This window comes from Sebastes umbrosus, chromosome 17, assembly GCF_015220745.1.
Source record: "Sebastes umbrosus isolate fSebUmb1 chromosome 17, fSebUmb1.pri, whole genome shotgun sequence".
NCBI lineage: Eukaryota > Metazoa > Chordata > Actinopteri > Perciformes > Sebastidae > Sebastes > Sebastes umbrosus.
The window spans coordinates 24,212,325-24,232,161 of NC_051285.1; the positions used below are offsets into that span (position 1 = coordinate 24,212,325).

The 19,837-nt window shown below is 42.5% G+C and overlaps 1 protein-coding gene across 1 annotated transcript; it reads left to right on the forward strand.

Moving 5' to 3' along the window:
- The first annotated feature begins 1,970 nt into the window (after positions 1 to 1,970).
- On the forward strand, positions 1,971 to 13,113 carry ripk4 (receptor-interacting serine-threonine kinase 4). Its single transcript, XM_037748637.1, has 8 exons — positions 1,971 to 2,308; positions 4,992 to 5,283; positions 6,978 to 7,126; positions 7,428 to 7,477; positions 9,331 to 9,489; positions 9,742 to 9,857; positions 11,048 to 11,288; positions 11,384 to 13,113. Exons 1-8 carry the CDS (start codon positions 2,127 to 2,129, stop codon positions 12,616 to 12,618), a joined length of 2,424 nt encoding a protein of 807 aa, XP_037604565.1. The 5' UTR covers positions 1,971 to 2,126; the 3' UTR covers positions 12,619 to 13,113.
- The last annotated feature ends 6,724 nt before the right edge of the window (positions 13,114 to 19,837 follow it).

The window sequence follows — 19,837 nt, forward strand, 5'->3', positions numbered from 1 at the left end:
AAAAAGAGATCCTTAAGGGACTGTATGAAAGTTATTAGGTAGGGGGGGGAATGGGGTTAGAGCAGTGGTTCCCAACCTATTTTCCTTGAAACCCCCATACTTGTATCTACGAAAAGCTGCGACTCCCACACATATTTTCTGATGTCATCACCCTAAAAAAAATAACAAACATATGTGTACTTAATTACTTTTTATTAAATCTACTTTCTTTAAAGCTGAAGTGGGCGAGATCGGAGCAAATATGATTAAAAGAAGTTATTTTTATAAAACGGTCGCTATATCCTGACAGTAGTGCATGAAACAGGTAACCTGAAAAAAATCATGTCCCTCTGTGTCCTCCGGTGCTCCTAACGGCATCTGCAAGATTTGACATACCGGAGGAAAACAAGCAGTAAGAGCTGATCTGAGATCTGCTGTCCATCTGCTGTCTGTGAGAGCCAGCTGTCAATCACTCGCGAACTCCGACCAAACGGTCAAACTAGGTACGCTGATCAAATATGAATCAATATTATGTTACGATAATGCCTATTTCTCGCCTCAGATGTTTTCAGAATCATCTTGTAGTGCACGGTTTAGCTGTAAAATGAGAAAGTTTGTGACGTTCTGGCCACATGACTGGAGCACAGCCAATAGGAACGCTCTCTCAATGAAATGACCTGTCATTGGTCAAAGTCTCTCGTCACGGGCTAGATTTTATAAAGCCTGAAAACAGAGCCATGAGAAGGTGCAGAAGTCTAGTTTTCTCTCAGAACACTTGAATTACAATATGCTGAAAGGTTATTATGTAGTTTTTGCCCAGTGACGGCAAAAATATACTGCCTACTGCCACTTTAACGAATATAACTCAACAGTTTCTGCAACATAAATAAGGTGCTGACATCTTGACAGATTCGCCAAGCGAATGCAAATATGAGCTTTTTTGTACCAACTTAATTAATTTACTATAGTAGTGTTGGAGCCATTTTTTTGTCATTGTGGTAAAAATGAATTTACATGTAAACGTAATTTATGCCTCCCTTTGTATGTGGCAAGCGGGAGAGCAAATAGGCTTTTGACCACAGTGAAAATGTTGTTTTCGAAAGGCTAAACGAACTGTGAAATAGTCACTACCAGTGAGGTAAAATGACTGTTGTCTGACTGGAATCTGGTGGCTTTGAGGAGAGCATATATTCACCCCAAAAGGGCTTGAGATTCAGCCCCCCTCCTCACTCCAATCACTTTTGTACAGTCCCTAAGGGTTAAGGTTTCTGGTCTAACAATCTTGGCTTTTTAGCCAAAACTTCTAAGAGGCCTAAGTGATGATCTATAGAAGGTATGAGTTACACTTTCTAACAGGTAATAGGGCATAATTTTGACACCTGATGTCTCCCATTCAGGGGCTCTATGAATCGTGTGTATGATGTATTCTGTGAACTTACATCAGCTTATAAAACAATGTAACCTGAGATAAGACTGGTTTAACCTTCTCTGCTGTACATACCTGTATTAAGATAAGTGGAAAATGAATCATTTACAATCTCACCAGAGGACGCAGCTCCACAACCGCTCTCCTCTTTCTGACCCTGAGTCAGTGTCAGAAAGAATGTGATGATGATCCCCCCTGCTGAGAAGATGAGTCCACACATTCCCAAACCATCTGGTCAATATCACATAACCCTCCTATTGTTGAGACATATTCTGTCTTCTTAGCTCAGGGGGGTTTAGTTGGATAATGGGCTACAGTTAGACAAAGGTGTGTTTATGAAATGACACATTCCAGGTTCATGGACTCCAAAGATTACTCTCTCCTTTTCATGGCAGAAATGTGAGAAAGCTCGGGACTGTAGGGCATCTGGAAAACAACTGTCTGAGGACATTGTGGCAGCATGGTGCCTTATGGCATATCTTGTTTCCTTTAAAGCTTTCCACTGTGTTTCAAAACCAGGAAGTTGTGTCACGGCACCAGGCCCAACCCTCTTTTCACCTGAAGAAGAGGAGGGGCCACACTGAGCTTGTCAAGGGGAAAAACAGGAAGAGCTCACAAACAGGCAGTTCAGTGTGTCTGTTCACTTGCCCACTAGATTGTGCCTTGGAGACGAAGGGAAAAAAAAGGAGTTTACCCTGCTGGTGGGTTTCTCAACACGGATATGAATGTCCTGGATTCTCCACATGGGAATATGGGGCTGCTAAGGACCTTTGAATCCTCTGAGTTTGGCTGCTGGGAGAAAATAGGCTCAGGTGGATTTGGACAAGTATACAAAGTCCGGCACGTCCAGTGGAAAACATGGCTGGCTATCAAGTGCCCTCCCTGCCTTCATATGGATGCCAAGTGAGTTACAGCTGTTGAGCCACCTGGGTTCTCTTTAAACTGATAAACTGATATAGATCATCATGTAAAATGGTATGATGTAGTGTAAAAGAAAGCTCCTGTAGAAGCTAGTTCAGTTTATTTACTTCTGTTTTTTGTCCTTATGAGTACCAGGTGTACTAATCTGTCTGTACCAGCTCTTGTCTGTTAGGTTTTATCACTTTATGACCAGTTCATGGCCAAACGGTAGACAGACAGAGGTTTAGATTATGATTATTCTGGTGAAAAGTCATTCAGTGCCTCAAAGTCCTTGAGAGGTGAACACTGGGGAATGTGTGACTCACCTGCTGCTAGTCTGGGCACACAGTGCACCTATTAAAGGTGCCAAAGAAGCAAACAAGAAGCCACGTTTAGATATTTAGACACCGTTAAGCTGTCTATCATGGGACATGTTGATTCATCCCTGTGGCAAATGTAAGCCAATATTGCCCAAGGCCGTAGCTGTTTACCCAAACATGAAAGGTTCACAGCTGATTTCCCTCATCAACAGTGACATTTTTATCTATGCGCCTCCAGGAGGAGCTGATTTAAATATATGTGCACTTCAATAAGGGTTGGAAGGTGGTCTTTCTCCCCCCAGGCACTGCTAGAGATTGCACAACCCTCTTGAATTCTGCATAATTATGACTCAGTTTTTGCTCTTCATGGATGTCTCAAAAAAGAAAAGTGGGTGTTTTATATATTTGAAGTGTTTGTGTGAGAGAGCGGTGTCAACATCTGTGGACTTTTCCATTCTTTTATTCCATTCTACTGCTGTAACACAATCATTTCCCAATTTGGGATCAATAAAGTACATATATGTATATACGTCCAATCTTCTGGGCTGTGTGTACACACGCTGGGTTCATTTGTAGGCTTCAGACAAATTCTAAATACCACCTCACAATAAGCTTCCGTGTTTTAATCCTCTCAGAACCTGTAGTGCAACTTAAAGCATCCGCTGAACCTGAACCGAGGATGTTATCACCTCCAAACATCTGCAAAGTACATAAACAATTTGCCTGCAGCCTTCATTGACCCACGCATAGCATCCAGCGACGGGGGGGGGCTCAAAGCCACCTTTGTCTGTGTTGTTGGCTTGCCGCTGTGTGGCACAGACAATAAAAGAAGCTGCAAAACCGGTCTTACCGGGCCTTTCTGTTCAAGCGGGGACATTGTTTGGTCCTGAGGAGCTGCTGAGGAGCACTTTGGATTAGATGACGGATTTAGCAAACAAGTGCCTGCCCATTCTCTCATGTCATGTTTGATTATTACTGCCTGGCAGATTTGGGGGGGCTTGTGCCTCCTTCGCTTGTACTCACTATAAAGGACAATAATAGCCAAGCTCCCTCCTAATAGAACACGACTCTTTAAGTAACCTGATACACTTTGCACATAATAGACTTAGAAGTTGTCTGAGCCTCTTCTAATTCCATTTCATTAAAGCAGCAGTAGGTAGAAATGGAGCAAATATGATTAAAAAAAGTTACTTTTGTAAAACGGTCACTATATCAGGACAGTAGCGCATTAGACAGGTAATCTGAAAGTAATAATGTGTGTCTGTGTCCTCTGGTGTCCTCCGGTGCTCCTAATGGCATCTGCAAGATTTCACAGACCGGAGGAAAACAACCAATCAGAGCCGAGCTGGAGCCTTGCCGTCTCTGAGCAGCTGTCAATCACTCACAAACTCCGATCAAACGGTCAAACTAGACAGCGCTGATCAAATATGAATCAATATTTGTGAGTGATATACAGCTGCCTCTGTTGAATGAACAGCCAATAGGACCGCCCTCTCTCTGAAATGACCTGTGATTGGCCAAAGTCTCCCGTCACGGGCTAGATTTTCTAAAGCCTGAAAACAGAGCCATGAGGAGGTGCAGAAGTCTAGTTTTCTCACAGAACACTTGAATTACAATATGCTGACAGGTTAGTATGGATTTTTGTGCCAAAAATATTCTGCCTTCTGCAGCTTTTATGGTAGAAAAACAGAATTCACTGTCCAGCTCGACTAATTCTGCCTGTGAAGCACATTCCTACAAACGCAACCATTAGTGGTTTATCTTTCTCTCATCTGTCTTCATGAGTGTTTGCATTTTCAAAGCAAACCTTTGCTGGAGATATGTGCACTGAGGTCATGAATGACCTGCACGGTTGTGTTTGAGGTATGTCAGCAGGGCCAGTGGACTGATAAAGAGAGCCGTGCAAAGGTTGAGCAACAGAGAACAAGAGCTCTGTTTAAGCCTCCCGGGCTCTCCTGATGCATTCCAGGCCGGGCCGGAATGTCCTCAAGGCTTTTTTAAAAGAGCCTCTGGACAGTCAAGAGCACAATCCACATGCTTGGTCTGAACAAATTAATTCTAGACGTCTGCAGAGGTTAAACTTTCACATACTCTGACGTCAATGCTGGTAAACATGGAGGATGACATTGTGCTGGAATTTGGGTTAGGACAAAAGTTATGGCTCAGTGAGCAAAGCATGACCTCAGAATCATTAGGTTAATGGTTTATGATTTGATAAATACCTGTGAGCCAATGTCTGTGGAAGGATTGGTTCAAAACAAGCTGGCCTAAATACCTTTTAAAAATCGCTGAGTCATTCCAGCAGAAGAGACTCACTGCGTCACACAACAAAATGTAACTTAATGTGTATTTGTTCTAAATCACAGGGAGCGTTCAGAGCTGCTGGAGGAGGCGAAGAAGATGGAGGCAGCGAAGTTCCGATACATCCTGCCCGTGTACGGGATCTGTGACGACCCCCAGGGCCTCGTCATGGAGTACATGGAGACGGGCTCCCTCGAGACCCTGCTGGCCACTGAGCCGCTGCCCTGGGAGCTCCGCTTCCGCATCATCCACGAGACCGCGGTGGGAATGAACTTCCTGCACTGCATGAACCCGCCGCTGCTCCACCTGGACCTGAAGCCGGCCAACATCCTGCTGGATGCTCACTATCATGTCAAGGTAGAGACTTTAGCACAAAGTGGGCATCCTTATTGCCTTTTAAAGGGGACATCATCATGAAAAACTCAGTGCTTGTGCACATCCTTTTGGGTATCTGGAGTGTCTAACAACCGGTCAGTTTTTTGTGGGCTGCCTAGAGCAGAAAAAATGTGATTCAACAAGCCATTCAGATTTGGCTCCCCTTCCTCTGTCACATGCAGCCTTTTTTAAGACACATAAAGGCTTCAAAATTCACGAGTGGGATATTTACTAATGTATTTTATGTCGTAGAACAAAAAGTTAAACGACCATATGACAAAAAAAATGTGTTTTTTGAACATTAAAGAGGAACTATTATGCTTATTTTCAGATGCATACTTGTATTTTTGGTTTCTACTAGAACGTGTTTACATGCTTTAATGTTCAAAAAACGCTTTATTTTTCTCATACCGGCTGTGCTGCAGCACACCCTATGTTTGTTTGTGAAAACTGGGTTTTTCGGGCCCTCCCGAAAAACCCAGTCTGCTCTGATTGGTCAGCTGGCCCACTCTGTTGTGATTGGTCAACCGAACCAAACCCTTCGTTCGCCGCTCCAGCTCCGCTCTAACTAGCTTTGTTTGAGGGCGTGCCAAACTAACCGTTATGCAACTGTGTTACTTGGTGACATCACCACGTTACAGAAGAAAAGGCGGGACTTCAAGCAAGGCGTTTCAGGCAGTTCAGGAGCTTCAGGTGTTTCTGTGGGGGAGAATAACTTTGCAGACCTTTTACATGCACAAAGAACTATATAACACACTATAGGAAAGGGAAAAAAAACAAAACATAATAGGTCCCCTTTAAAGCATGTAAACATTTTCTAGTAGAAACACAAAATACAATTATGAACCTGTAAATGAGCATGATATGTCCCCTTTAAGTTCTTTTTTTTTAGCTTGCACTTAGTGAAAACCTTGGAATTAGTGACGGTGATGATCATATTGAGCTAGTACTGTGCACATGTTTGCAAATATGTCCTCAAAATCACCTCATCAGAACAGCTGTAGTTTTGTTATGCCAGCAACAATATGTGATAGAATTAATGATAGTAAAAAATCATCATCAGTCATCTCATTACAATCATTTATTACTGGAGCTTCTGTAAGGATTTAATGTTTTTATTGCTGTAAGACAGATTTGAAATGAAGTACAATTACAGCTGTCGTCGCTTTAAAGACACAGTTTTAGTGTTTTAAAAGGAATTTCAGCCGTGAGGTGGTTCACTGTTCCCTTTCATCCATTAGAAAATGACAGCCCTGCACACGCTCTGGGCAGACAGGTGTCTCTCAGCCTCTTGCCAACCTCCAAACAGCTCAACTGTACTGAGAGCAAGGGGTGGGAACCGTCAGCTCTGGAGTTTAATGCGCCGATGTAAACAGCTCACCTGGGCCTGTCCCGACAGGATTTATTCAGCTCCTATTAAAGCTCCCTCTGTGAATGTGTGTGCCTGAAAAGAGCGTGGGTGTAAACTCTTCAGTACAAACGTGAAGGGCCTCTCCTCTCCTACAGGCTGGGACATGGCTGTGTTGCCCTCATCATACCACTGAGTGCACATAATAGGAGCTTAGCAGCCTGTCACACTCAGAGGGCAAAGTTAGTCATCAATGTCAGTGATTCATGAGAAACGGCAACCGGGTTGCTCCATTTGAAGGTCTTATCTGATCTCCCCTCTGTCTCAGATTTCTGATTTTGGCCTGGCCCGGTGGAACGGCCTTTCACGGGCTGATGACATCAGTAGGGACGGCTTCTGCGGCACGATTGCCTACCTGCCACCTGAGAGCATCATTGAGAAGGACAAAGCGTCGGACACCAAGCATGACGTATACAGGTTGGATTATTCAGAAGTTTGCATGCAACCATTTTATATGAATGTAGGTTTTTGCTGTCTTAAACAGAGTCAACAAAGTTTCAATTAAAAGGGGTAAACATACTTATAACCACACTCCCATTGAATTATTCTGACAATCTGACAGCACTGGTATATACGTACAGTAAGAGTGTGGTAGAGGACGATTTAAATGATAAGCAAGCTCAGCTTGAAATAGAAAATGTGCCAATTTCTCGGCAGCATTATGTTTGATATTTTCTTTGTACTGACATCTCTCAATTTCATTTTGCCTCTATTCCAGTTTCTCCATCGTCATCTGGGGGATTCTCACACAGAAGAAACCCTACCAAGGTGAGACTTGCAGTACGATTAAAGCGTGAAACTAATGAAGATGTCCTTTTAAGGCTGATTGAAAGCTATGTTTCCTTAAAGCCATTCTTGCCAAGAAAATTTCCAAAAGGAGGAATGCTAGATATCAAAATAGTGATGGTAAATGATGCTTCTTTATAATTATAAACTTCACCTGTGTCAGTCATGTCTAGAAGGTAACCCACAAACTGCGAAATCTGGCAAAAACCCGCCAGCAGAAAGACTCGCTGCCCGACGACCTATCATCACCTTAACTATTCAAGGTCAATCCCTAGCCTTAACCATCTCGTGAGAGTTTCCCAACTCGTTGTTTACCTTGTAGACACAACCATAGTCGTCATGTTAGTTTAGCATGTTAGCATGTTCGCTAATAAGCGCTAAACACAAAGAACAGGTGAGGATGATGGGAATGTCAAACACGTTCTCATCCCAACTCGGCTGCTTTGTCATGCCCCCTTAGCGTCACTTTAGGTTTAGGTAACAAAACCAGTTAGTTAGGTTTAGGAAAAAAACTACACCCTTGGGCTTAAAACTGCTACGTTTGTAAAGTGAAAATGAAACTGAACGTTGTGAACACGGGACACAAACAAACAGCTAATTGTAACGTGAAAGTGAAACTTAACACACGGGACACGAACAGCGGTCTCCTGGATGAAATCCTTGTGTTTGTTGCACCCATCCACCCTGAGTGTGTCTTCGGATGGGTTTGTATTGTAGCTAATGGAAAGCCCGGTGCGTCTCATACTGATGCTGAAGTATGCCTTGTGCGGCGGTATGACACGCCAATGGCTGTGACAAAGCCTCAGTATTTCACGGAAATGAGAACGTGCTGGAATGTCATTAGTTTTGCAAGTATAGGTGTTTCACTCAAAACGTATTTATTCTACTTTTGCTCTATCATTATATAAATATTGATATAAATATATAATCCCAGCCCACGCATGTTAGAGTTATGAGGTGGTGTCTCATACATTCTGCTTAGTAAGTCAAACATTTGACTTGCTCTCATAAATTTGCCTTACTATAAATATGTATTCATCCCTCCTAACCTTTCATCTATTTTTAACATGTTCCTGGCAGGAATGGTCTTTCATAATTTCCAATAAATACATAACCAAACTTCAGAGTACACCTTTAAAGGAAGTGTGTGGGCGCCTGTGAGTGTGTGTGTGTGTGTGTGTGTGTGTGTAGGTGGTGTACTGTATGTGTTTACTCTGTGAATTCCAGAGCAGGAAGTTGGACAGTGTATTTTCTCCCAGGCATATCAGGTAGCAGTTCACTTCAAGGAATTTGGCTCAGTTTGGAGACCAGTGTGTAGATGAGGGTTTCTAGGTTGGCACTGGCACTGGCACCGCGTATGTTGATCCAGACATAATTAAAAAGTGAGAAATGGCCTGGTTACCATCCCCTTCCCTTCTTCCTCCTCCACCTGTGGAGGGTATAATGGCTACAATAGGAGGTGAAGTGCCTGTGATTGCGGCCTCTACCTGTTTGTTCTGTATCATTGACTCGGCTGATCCCACAGTCCGATAGAAAGAGGCCAGACCAGGAACTCTTAAGAACTTTCCGTGGGAAACAACAGCCCACACTCTCTTATCTAAGCACATGGGTAGATGGTGATAACGCTGCGCATAACTGACTATCTAAATAGGTACTGCCTCCTAACAGCACTTGAGAACATGTTGTCATTTACATTACGAATAAACTCAGGCTTCAGATCAGATTGATGTGCCCCCAGCCCAAAACTAAAATATTGTGTTTGATTGATGTATTTTTTGCATAAAACTTTATGTCTTAGTGATGAAACTAAACTATCTGATTTTTATTCCACCCAGGTGACAATAATATCCTTCAGGTCATGGTGAAAGTGGTGAAGGGGGTGCGTCCAGACCTGGGTGCTGTGCCACGATGTCGACCTTCAGCATGTACAGGGTTCCTGAGTCTCATGCAGCGCTGCTGGACCACAAATCCTGACGCCAGACCCAGCTTCCAGGGTAAGTTGTGCCTCGATACTCACCACGAACAAATGTCAACCTTCTTCTGTCATGATAACAAGTAAATTAATATGAAACACAAGTGATCCTGTTCCTTTAAACACTGAGGATAAGACACACTTAGAATCTAAGTACAGCGGCCTGTTAAATTGAGTTTTTTTGTCTCCTACTTTAAGCTTTCCTTCCATTTTTGTATTCCCTAACCCATCTCTGCTATTACTGAAACATGACCTAGAGCTGTTGTCCTTCCAGAAATCACATCTGAAGCTGAGGAGCTCTGCTCTAAACCTCAAGAGGAGCCCAAGACGCCAACCTTATCAACGTCAGAGCCAGAGCCAACATCCCCTAACGCACTCACTAGTGACCAGGTACGACATGACAACACCATATATCGGATGAAAGAGCCCCCAATACATCAGACCGGCACGGGTACTTCGCAAAAAGTCAAGGCCGTGCCCCCTTTAGGGGATAAAAAACCGAAGATCCCATAGACTTCAATGCAATCTGACCTGTGGTGGATTGAGATTTTGACAAGATTGTATGCATTCATCTCTTGTTATATAAACGTTTGTTTTATAAACATGTCTAATAATTATTTTGCGATATTGCCTGAACCTGATTATTCGCGATAATTAACTTAATAAACTAAAGTTGATCGCCTCCATGTCCCTTCAGTCGTCCCCCGTCCAACACAGTGGCCGGATACTGCTTATCCAGACATCTATACATATTGGATTGAATCCCGTTAGGCTGAGTGTTGTCTGTAAATAAACCAACTGTTTGATCTATATGCTGAGATTTAGTTGGAGACGGCAGTCTGATGCTGCTATAACGTTAATGTTTGACTGTATTACTGCAGCAGCCACACAGGTGTTTGTTTTCCTCCAAAAGGGGGCGTGGTCATGAGAGCCTACTCTAGGTCACGTATTGCCGGTCTGATGTATGATGTTGGCTTCTCCGAAAGACATGGGCGTGTGATTTGTCAACTTTTTGAACGTAGTGGATCATGTGAGCCTCCATTTCAAATGGGAGTAAACAACAACAGCAATTATCCACGTTTTATGTTGTGGCTTGACCTGACTCTCATTCTTCTTTAAAGCATTTAAACAGTTTCATTAGTCACATGAACTTTTCCATCAATGAGTAACTACACACGTAGACACCTGGAAGGCTTCTCTCTAAATTGCTCCAGACATGATTATGACGTTTTAAGTCATATGTCGTAAAGTAAATGTTTGATCATGAACAACACTTACATCATGCAGGAGGAATGTTGACTGATGGGATTGTTTAGTCTGTACACTTTGTCATTTACGTGACTAGTAACAAACATCCTGCTTGTGACAGGTGACAGCTGTTAGTGAAAGATGTCTGACTGTAGGGATACAAGATAAGCTGTTTTGAACCATAGGTGTTCAAGTGATTTTGAAAATGAAACAATGTAAACATTCGATAGCTATTGTACTGGAAGTGGCGACATACCTGAGTATAAATGTAATGATGCAGTGTCAAAGATAAGCTCCTTCAAATATGCTTATCTGGCTTTTACGCTTCACAGGTTAAAGACAACAAGCTGGTGCGTCCAAAGTCGGCCATGTTGCCGGAAAAAGATTACAGCCTGTCAGAGCTGTTGAGCCAGGTGGATTCTGGGATCTCGAGGAGCTTTGATCGAGTGAAGGAGGATAGCTGCCACAGCAAAGAGAACACCTGCAAGAGGCTGTCTGGCATCTCCTCAGCTGATTCAGCCTTCTCCTCCCAAGACTCCATCACGCTGTCTTTTGAGAAAGAAAACACATGTGGTAAGGGCTGAAATATTATTTATGTAAAAATACTGTATGATCATGATTACCAGAATTTTTGCCTCAAACCTATACTTTTCCTCCTTACCGCTCAGATTCTGCTGAGGTCCAGAGGCGGAAGTTGTGTGAGGCCATCAGGACCAAAGACACCGCCAAGCTGATGAAGATCCTCCAGCCTCAAGATGTGGATCTCCTCCTTGATGGAGGAGGCAGTCTGCTCCACCACGCCATCACCTTGGCCAATGAAGAGGCTGTCAAGTTCCTCCTCCTGAACAATGCCAATCCCAACCTAGCCAATGCCCGTGGTTCCACACCCCTGCACCTGGCCACAGAGAGGCACCTGAAGCCCCTGGCAGAGCTTCTGCTCGGTCGCCGCTGCACCAACGTCAATACCAAGGATGAGGACCAGTACACGGCTTTGCACTGGGCCGCCCAGAACGGGGACGAGGCCATCACGCGCCTGCTGCTGGACCGCGGGGCGGCCATCAACGAGACCGACGGCCAGGGACGCACGTCAGCTCATGTCGCGTGCCAGCACGGCCAGGAGAACGTAATCCGGGTGCTGCTGAGCCGCGGTGCTGATGTTCGTATCAAGGGTAAGGACAACTGGACGGCGCTCCACTTCGCTGCCTGGCAAGGGCATCTGGGTATCGTCAAGCTGCTGATCAAGCAGGCCGGTGCCGATGTGGACGGGCAGACGACAGACGGCCGCACGCCGCTGCATCTGGCTTCCCAGAGGGGTCAGTACCGAGTGGCACGGATCCTGATTGAACTAGATGCGGATGTTCGCATGACGTCTGCTGGGTCAAACACACCACTACACGTGGCGGCAGAGACGGGTCACACCAGCACCTCTCGCCTCTTGATCAAACACCAGGCAGATATTCACGGCCAGAACGCCCACGGACTCACTCCTCTCCACCTAGCCTCCCAGCGAGGCCACCTGGCCACAGTCAAGATGTTGTTAGAAGAGGGGGCGGACCCGTACAGGTCCAACCAGGCCCTACGCACCCCCTGCCACCTGGCAGCAGAGAACGGACACTGTGAAGTCCTGAAAGAGCTGCTCCTTCACTGTCCAGATGGTGGCGCTCTGTCAGACGACCAGGGGCTCAGCCCATTACACCTGGCGGTGCAGGGTGGATACTCAAACATCATCACCATGCTGCTGCCGCAGGACTTAGTTACTGAGAGCTCAGTGCAACCGGTCGCTGAACAGCCTGCACCACCAGAGGCAAAGCAGCTCCAGAGGAAAGTCGTCATTCTCAAACTGACGGAGCACAAAGACTGCCCTCAAACCATCAGCTCACAGTGTGCCTCGGCACCCTGCTAACAAGAGCAAAAACACTGCCAAACCTGTACAGAACTGTTGTTTTTTATACTCCACTGGTGCCTCAGAGTTGGTGGGAGCGAGGTCGTACCAAACTTCAGAGAGTTTTTTGGAGCCCTTTCAGCACTGTAGGTATTTCCTAATGGTCAAACAAGCTTTAATGTAAATATGTACACTGTGAATAGAACGTATAAATACTGTCGTGTTAGAATTTTTGTTTACTTTTTTACTTAAAAAGCACATTTTTATACTTAACAAGCACCAACATCAGAATTATGTTTAGGAAACCTGTGACCTTTGGGGACGTTTCACTGTACCGCACTGCAGCTGGTATGCCTGTCAGTTATATTTAAAAGAGTAGAGACTTTGCTCACAAGCCTTATTAGGGGAATGCTGTAGATCATCAGAGCCATAGATGAAAAAAACGTTGACCTTCAGTGTTCTGAACCTGTTACATATCAGTGCTGCATCATCCATTAAAACCATTTAAACCTTTTATTTTGTTTGACCTTGTGCTTTTTTTCCACATTTATAACCTAAAAATGTATCTGCAAATGTTCTATCTTCAAAGCACACGTCAGTCTGTGTCAGTTTAATAACTTTATAGCCATGATAATGAGCAAAAAAGTGTGTTCACTCATCATTCATAGCTAGATAGGTCCTCTGCTGATCCCTTATCCCGGAAATTAGCAATTAGCAATTAGCAAGCATTGAATAATCATGATCAAAACATACAGTCAAAGTTAATATGAAAAGCTGGTAAAATAAACAAAGCATCATATGAAACTAGAAAACCTAAGGACTCCATTGGTACCAACCATGTTAATGGCGATTACATATTTTAATCAACTGACAGCCCTTGTCAATATACATTGATTGTTGTGGGTATAAAGGAATTCTGTCAACTTTATTTTTTCGCAATTGCATTTATAGTAACAATTTAGATGATAAATGCTTCAAGAGTCTGGAAGTTTTCGATTTAGGTACCTTCAAAGTGCTTGAATTGTACTCTTCAAAAGCTGTACGAACCCTGTATTGAAGGCCCAAAATATGCATGTGTAATAATACATAAACACAGATGTCGTAAGATAAAACCACATACACTGTGCACACATTTTAAGGCTAACAAAAAAGTGTAATTTACAAAATACTGTATGCAGGAAAGATCTCTATATAGTGAAACATGGGCAAAAGCTTATTCATTGCACTATTAACACTTTGTTTTCTTGAGGCATATTGTATAATTTCTCAAAATGTATGATGTGCAGTTGAAAAACATGGTTTTGCAATGTATAATTTCATCATTACTAAAAGCATACCAATTTTAAATTTTGTTTTTTATCAATCCAATTTGGTCACTGAAAATGGGAACAAACCTGTTGATAGAATCGAGGCATTGAAAAATGTAACACTGAGAATGCTTTCACACAAAATAACGTGCATGCTCTATTTTCTTCTTATTGTAATTATTTAAAGGCATACTGGTTCCCCAAAACAAGTATTTTTTGAAAACCTTTTCCTCTCAACACCTCGTGTCTCTGCAGGCTTCTTGAAGAAAGTGTCTTGTTTCAGTCTGTCAGTCTTGCCACTGCTCCACCTGCGTGTGCACTGGATTTATCAGCCTAGATGTCAGGCAGAGCTGGCGTGTCTGCATCTGCAGCCTCACCTGTAGTATTATTATTATTATGTCTCTGCTCCAGACCCCACAGAGCACGCTCAGGTTGGCACAGACCATGGGAACTGCCCCCGAGGGGGATCTCAGGCTGATGAAGATGATGGATGAGTGGGAAGGGGTGCTGATGCTCTATACCTGCCTTTCCAGCCTGTTGGCTAATTCCTTAGACCACTTCAGCTTTTCATCACTCACTAAAACCAACATGCCCTCCCTGACGCCTCGAGGGCTCGGCTTTTTGTAATCTGAGAAACAAGAAACTGCTGGCTGGTGCTTGTAATTGTCTTGTTTTTATAGCTCGTGTATGCGGAGAGCCAGAAAAATAACCGGTGAAATGTGTATAATCTGAGGCCTCTGTTTTGTTTACACAGCACTCTATCCTGCCTGTTGCTTGGTGATCTGTCTCAGATCCAGCTATGGGGAAGACAATGGTTGGGCTGTTGTCTAATCTCAGCTTCTATCTCCTGTCACGACTGCTGTTATTTTTAATAGACTGGTAGGTTAGGTTTGTGTCATACCGTAACTTACAGTATTGTGTGTATTTTTTTGTATATTATTCTGGGCTACAGTTCTCTCTTCTATTGACTGCAATAAACCAGGCACAATGTCATTTAAAGCACACGTTTTCAATCACCATGAAATGTACAGTTTCATTCTAATAGATCATTGGTAACTTTGATATAACAAAGAAATAAACTGACCGTACAAAAAGAAAAGTTTATTCCATGTTCTGCAGTTTTATAATTTCAAAGTATGTTGAAATTTAAATCTATTTTTTGCCTGTAATTTATCACACAAACAATTTGGGATAAAAGAATATGAAGAAGAAGCAACAACAAAAATAATAAAACAACAGGAAATTACAGTAGCCTAATGCAATTTAGCAGAAAGACCATCTCTACAGACCAAAAAGGTGTATATAGGCTGAAGCTACAGATATTATCATTATTAGATATTTTAGCACAATTTTGGGTCTAAGTGTATCTTTAGAGTTTACATACATGAGTCATTTCCTTTTCTTACTGTTCACAGTTGTTACTCTTCAGTTCAGAGCTCAGCCTGTTCATCACACCCTGGTGAATGATGAATGATGTCACTCCCTACCATCACATTGGTCATAAGGCCTTGGATGAAGGAAACTAGCCTGGGGCCCAATCTCCATTAGCTGAGGAGCAGCCCAACAAGTGCTTTCTCTAACCTCAGAAAGAAAGCTCTGGGCTGTCTGTTTTTTTATTTTTTATTTTTTATTTTTTATTTTTTATTTTTTATTTTTTTTATCTGACAGGGTGTGGCGTAACCTGCTGTCCAAAATGTTTGTCAGGTCCGCTACTTCAAACTCTATTCCTCAGGCCTGGGTGCAGTCTGCTGTCCACGCTTTAGTGGCCACAATAGTAAGGATCATTTGTGGTGATTTAAAAGGTGAATAGGAGTTTAAAGGTGCTCCATATGATATCTAGAGCATTAATTTAGCAGAAAACAACTATTTGCTATGTAAAGATATAGAGCAGTAATGTCTACCTGAGCAGAGAATGAAGTCAATCTCCCTCTGTGTGTGTGTTGTAATCAATCTTCTCTGTGCTTTGTTGACATAGTCGGGCCGGCCGAAAATGCTTTTAGTGCATGTTACTGCATGTTAGCGTGCCCCACTGGCTAGCTCATGGCTGCTGCTCTGCACTGCTCTCATACAGCAGTTACAGTTGATAACGCTGTACCGGCTGACGGTGCCATTGCAGAAGCGTAGCACCCACCCTCCGGTTTCCCACCAGTTCAACACTGTTAGCTCTGTCAGCACTGTTGCTGTTGTTTTCACTGTTAGTGCTGTTATCACCGTTAGCTAAGAGCAACCGGCTCAGCCATTACCATGTTGATAGCTGTGCAGAGGCAATAGAAATGCTCCCAATAGCACCTTTAAAGGCAGGGTTGGTAAAGATTTAAAAAAAATGTTTTTGTTATATTAGTTGAAATTCTCATTGCATCCCGACAACAATCAATAAATCAAATGCTCTGACAAAAAAAGAAAAACAATCCGGTGTCTGTGGCTGTCGCAGGACTGTAATAAACCCATCGAATTATTTTATTCAGCCCGAACGTAGTGATTGGACAGGCTACCTGACGGCCTGTCTACCTGCGTGTACTCTGCCCGTGCACTTATTGCACGTCACCGGAGTCTTCCACAAGCTGATAGCTTGACAGCTGTGAGTACTAACAATAGCCAATAGCATTCACGTTCATTATGATATGTTTATGTTCATAAAGATAATTTTGGGGGAGTCGCTTTGGAGGGAGGCCTGAAGCAACGGACTGTCAGTGTTGCTGACTTAGCAACTTTCCCGCTAGATTTAGGGACTTTTGGAGCTAGTGCTGCTTGCTACTGTCATGGTAATAGAGTTAACACTGGGCTGGGTATTTAGGCTGGATCATTTTTAAAAATCTGGTGTACTCTTGCTAGTTTCTCAGGATCGTCCACCCTGCCAGGTCCCATATTGTAGAAAGTTAAGTTTAGATTAGTTTAGTTTAGTTTAGTTAAGTTTAGTTAGTAGACAGAGGGTGAATACAGCTATATTCAGAAAGACAGTATGAGAAAAATAATGGGTTTTTTTAACTATAAAAGTATGTAGACATGTTCTAGTAGAAATCCAAAATTCAAGTATGAACCTGAAAATGAGCATGATATGTCCCCTTTAATTTAAATGAATAACAGAAAGCATAGGCCTGGAGATTTCATAGGGGCAGACTACACATTCATAGATTCAAGTACCCAGCGCAATCGAAGAAAACCTCCGATTGGTGTCACAAACTCCATAGAGGTAATTACAGGGTGTGAAGTAGGTGACACACTGATGTATCATTTGTGACCTTTGAGATAAGCTAGTTTTTAATTCACTGGAAGTCGGATTCATTCATTATCCGTAACCGCTTATCTTATTCAGGGTTGCGGGGGGGCTGGAGCTGATCCCAGCTGACAGTGGGCGAAGGCGGGGTACACCCTATCGCAGGGCTAGTACATAGAGACAGACAACCATTCACGCTCACATTCACACCTATACCGGCAATTTAGGGTCAACAATGAACCTAATGGAAGTCGGTTTGACAATGAGAAATAATGAAATGAGAAATTTAACTCAAACCAGGAATTCTTGCTCTCTACAGAAATACAGAAATATTGTAATTTCTACTTTAAAATGTCCTTATACTCCTTCCGTCACTGTCTACATAATCTTATAAATGAGAGGTATATAATATGATACATCTATCACACACACACATCAGATGCATCATAAAAGATATCAATATGAGATTAAATGTCATAGTTTTTACAGATTACCGTACAATGCAGTACTTTATTGGCTGCTATAGCTGCTATAAACTGCAGCTAAAAAAATTCATGTTATCAGCGTTTCTTATTGCGTTTTAAGTGGCAGGTTATCTGGACAGGAAGATTTGTGATCAGTGAGTGTCTCCAAGATTGCGAGACTCCTTCTTGTCAGACGAGGTGTCTGGTTGCTCCTTTGTTTGACTATGATAGGGACTTTTCAGTTTGGCTGAGTCACACCTCACTGCTCTGCCGGACCAACAACAATGCCCACTCACTTACAGAACATGCGGAAGTGATGCAAGACCCTTATCAATTAAAATGTGTGCTAATAGCTGTAATCTCTAGAAAGGGAACAAAAATCAAAGTATATCTTTCAGTGAAGTATACTTATTCTTTGTTTCCACCACCCCCTTCCCTTTCGATTTCAGTTGCAGATGATCTGGAAACAAAAGCAGCAGCCTATGGTGACAACATCTGTTCTACCCTCTGTGACTGGCTGCTGGGAGAATAGAGCTCCTACAGAGTGCTTTGGGCTGTTTTTCTCCCCACTCTTTTTTTTTTTTTACCTCTCCCCTTATTTTAACCTCACTGAACTCGTTGAACAAGATCTGAGGCAAGCTGCGACATGTAGATGCAGCGTCAGGGTGAAAGGATGGATGTGGGCGCACTCAGTACTGATGAATTATAAGATTTACGGCTAACTACCATTGAAATGTCACGGAAAGTAATTCAATGGTAGACACGAGAGGCAGATAGTCTGAGTTGATTGAGACGAGGAAAGCATTTTTATAGTGTATTATTGATGTTATAAAGACATTACAGAACTGAGTTGCCAGGTGACCTAAATTGTTTGTCTAATCAAAGTACATTAGGGGGCAAAAGTAGATTCCTGGAAGGGTTAAGTCTGAGAACATAATCACTGAGTGTGGTAAGGTTAAAGTCCACACTGAGGGGGGAAAGCACACACAGTAACCAGTAACCAGTGTGCTGCCACTGTGTCAACATTTGTCCCTCCTGTGAGCTAATGGAGCCGCTCTGAGACGTGTCCCAATCTGTTCCCAGATGACATCAGTCTTGGCACCCTTGATTCCAGCTTTGCAATAAATTGACGTGTTCATTATTGCAAATCAAGTCTGATCTGTAGAAACAGTAATATGTCATGTGATGTTGTCTGCTTATTTGCATGGTAGTAGGGCTTAGTCATGTATTAGCATTAGCTTTATTAGGTCTGCATGCATACACACAAGGCTTCTGTGTAATTGTGTGATTTGGATGGCTACACAATGCTGCACAGCTCATTGCACCAAGGCTGCCAGATGGGCCAGAGGGCCACACAAACTTAGCCTTCCCTTACCAAAAATAAGTTTATTCAAGTGTGCTATTAGTATGTTTCCTTTAAACTTAAAATGAGAGAGTATACTTTCAGTTCACTTTTTATGTACTTATCAGAAATATACTTAATAAAACTATACTTAAGTATATTGGCACATACTGACAAGTATACAGAAAAGTCTAAGTATGCTTGGATTATACTGACAAGTACATAGAAAAGTTAAAGTATACTTGGCTTATACTGACAAGTATACAGAAAAGTCTACGTATATTTGGCTTAAAGGCCTACTTGTACTTAACCTTTTGATCGAGATATACTTCTGTGATCTGTGATCATGGTAATATGTCTTTACTTTTGGATCTTTATCAAAAGGAAAAGGAAAGTTTTGGTGGTAGTTGTACTACTGCTCTTTGGCCAGGAGATGGCACAAACTCTTTGTAAACTTGTATAGAGGATCATTACCGAGTCACATTCCAGCACTCATGATGACCTCCTTCAATTAACTTTTTTTATTTTATTTTTTTAAATAAGCTGTTTCCAATGATAATTTAATTTTTTTTACTTTTTGTAAATCAAAAACAACGGTTTTCATGAGCAGATGTCATGGTGAAAATGGTAATAATCATCCAGAGGAGCCACTGCTCTTGCATACCAAAGGAGAGGTGTGGTGTGTTATTTGCTTAATGCCAGCAGTCTAGCATACATTAAGATGCAGAGTGACCTTATTTGACAATGCCATCTGCTAGATCATCCTGAAATACACATAACAGCTCATGACACACTAAATGAGGTTGAGAACGAAATTCATGTCATTTTATTTTGTCCTTTATATCGTGATTTACAACAAATACTATTTTAAAACGTTCATGCTCCTTATTTTTATATGATAAGTATGGAGACT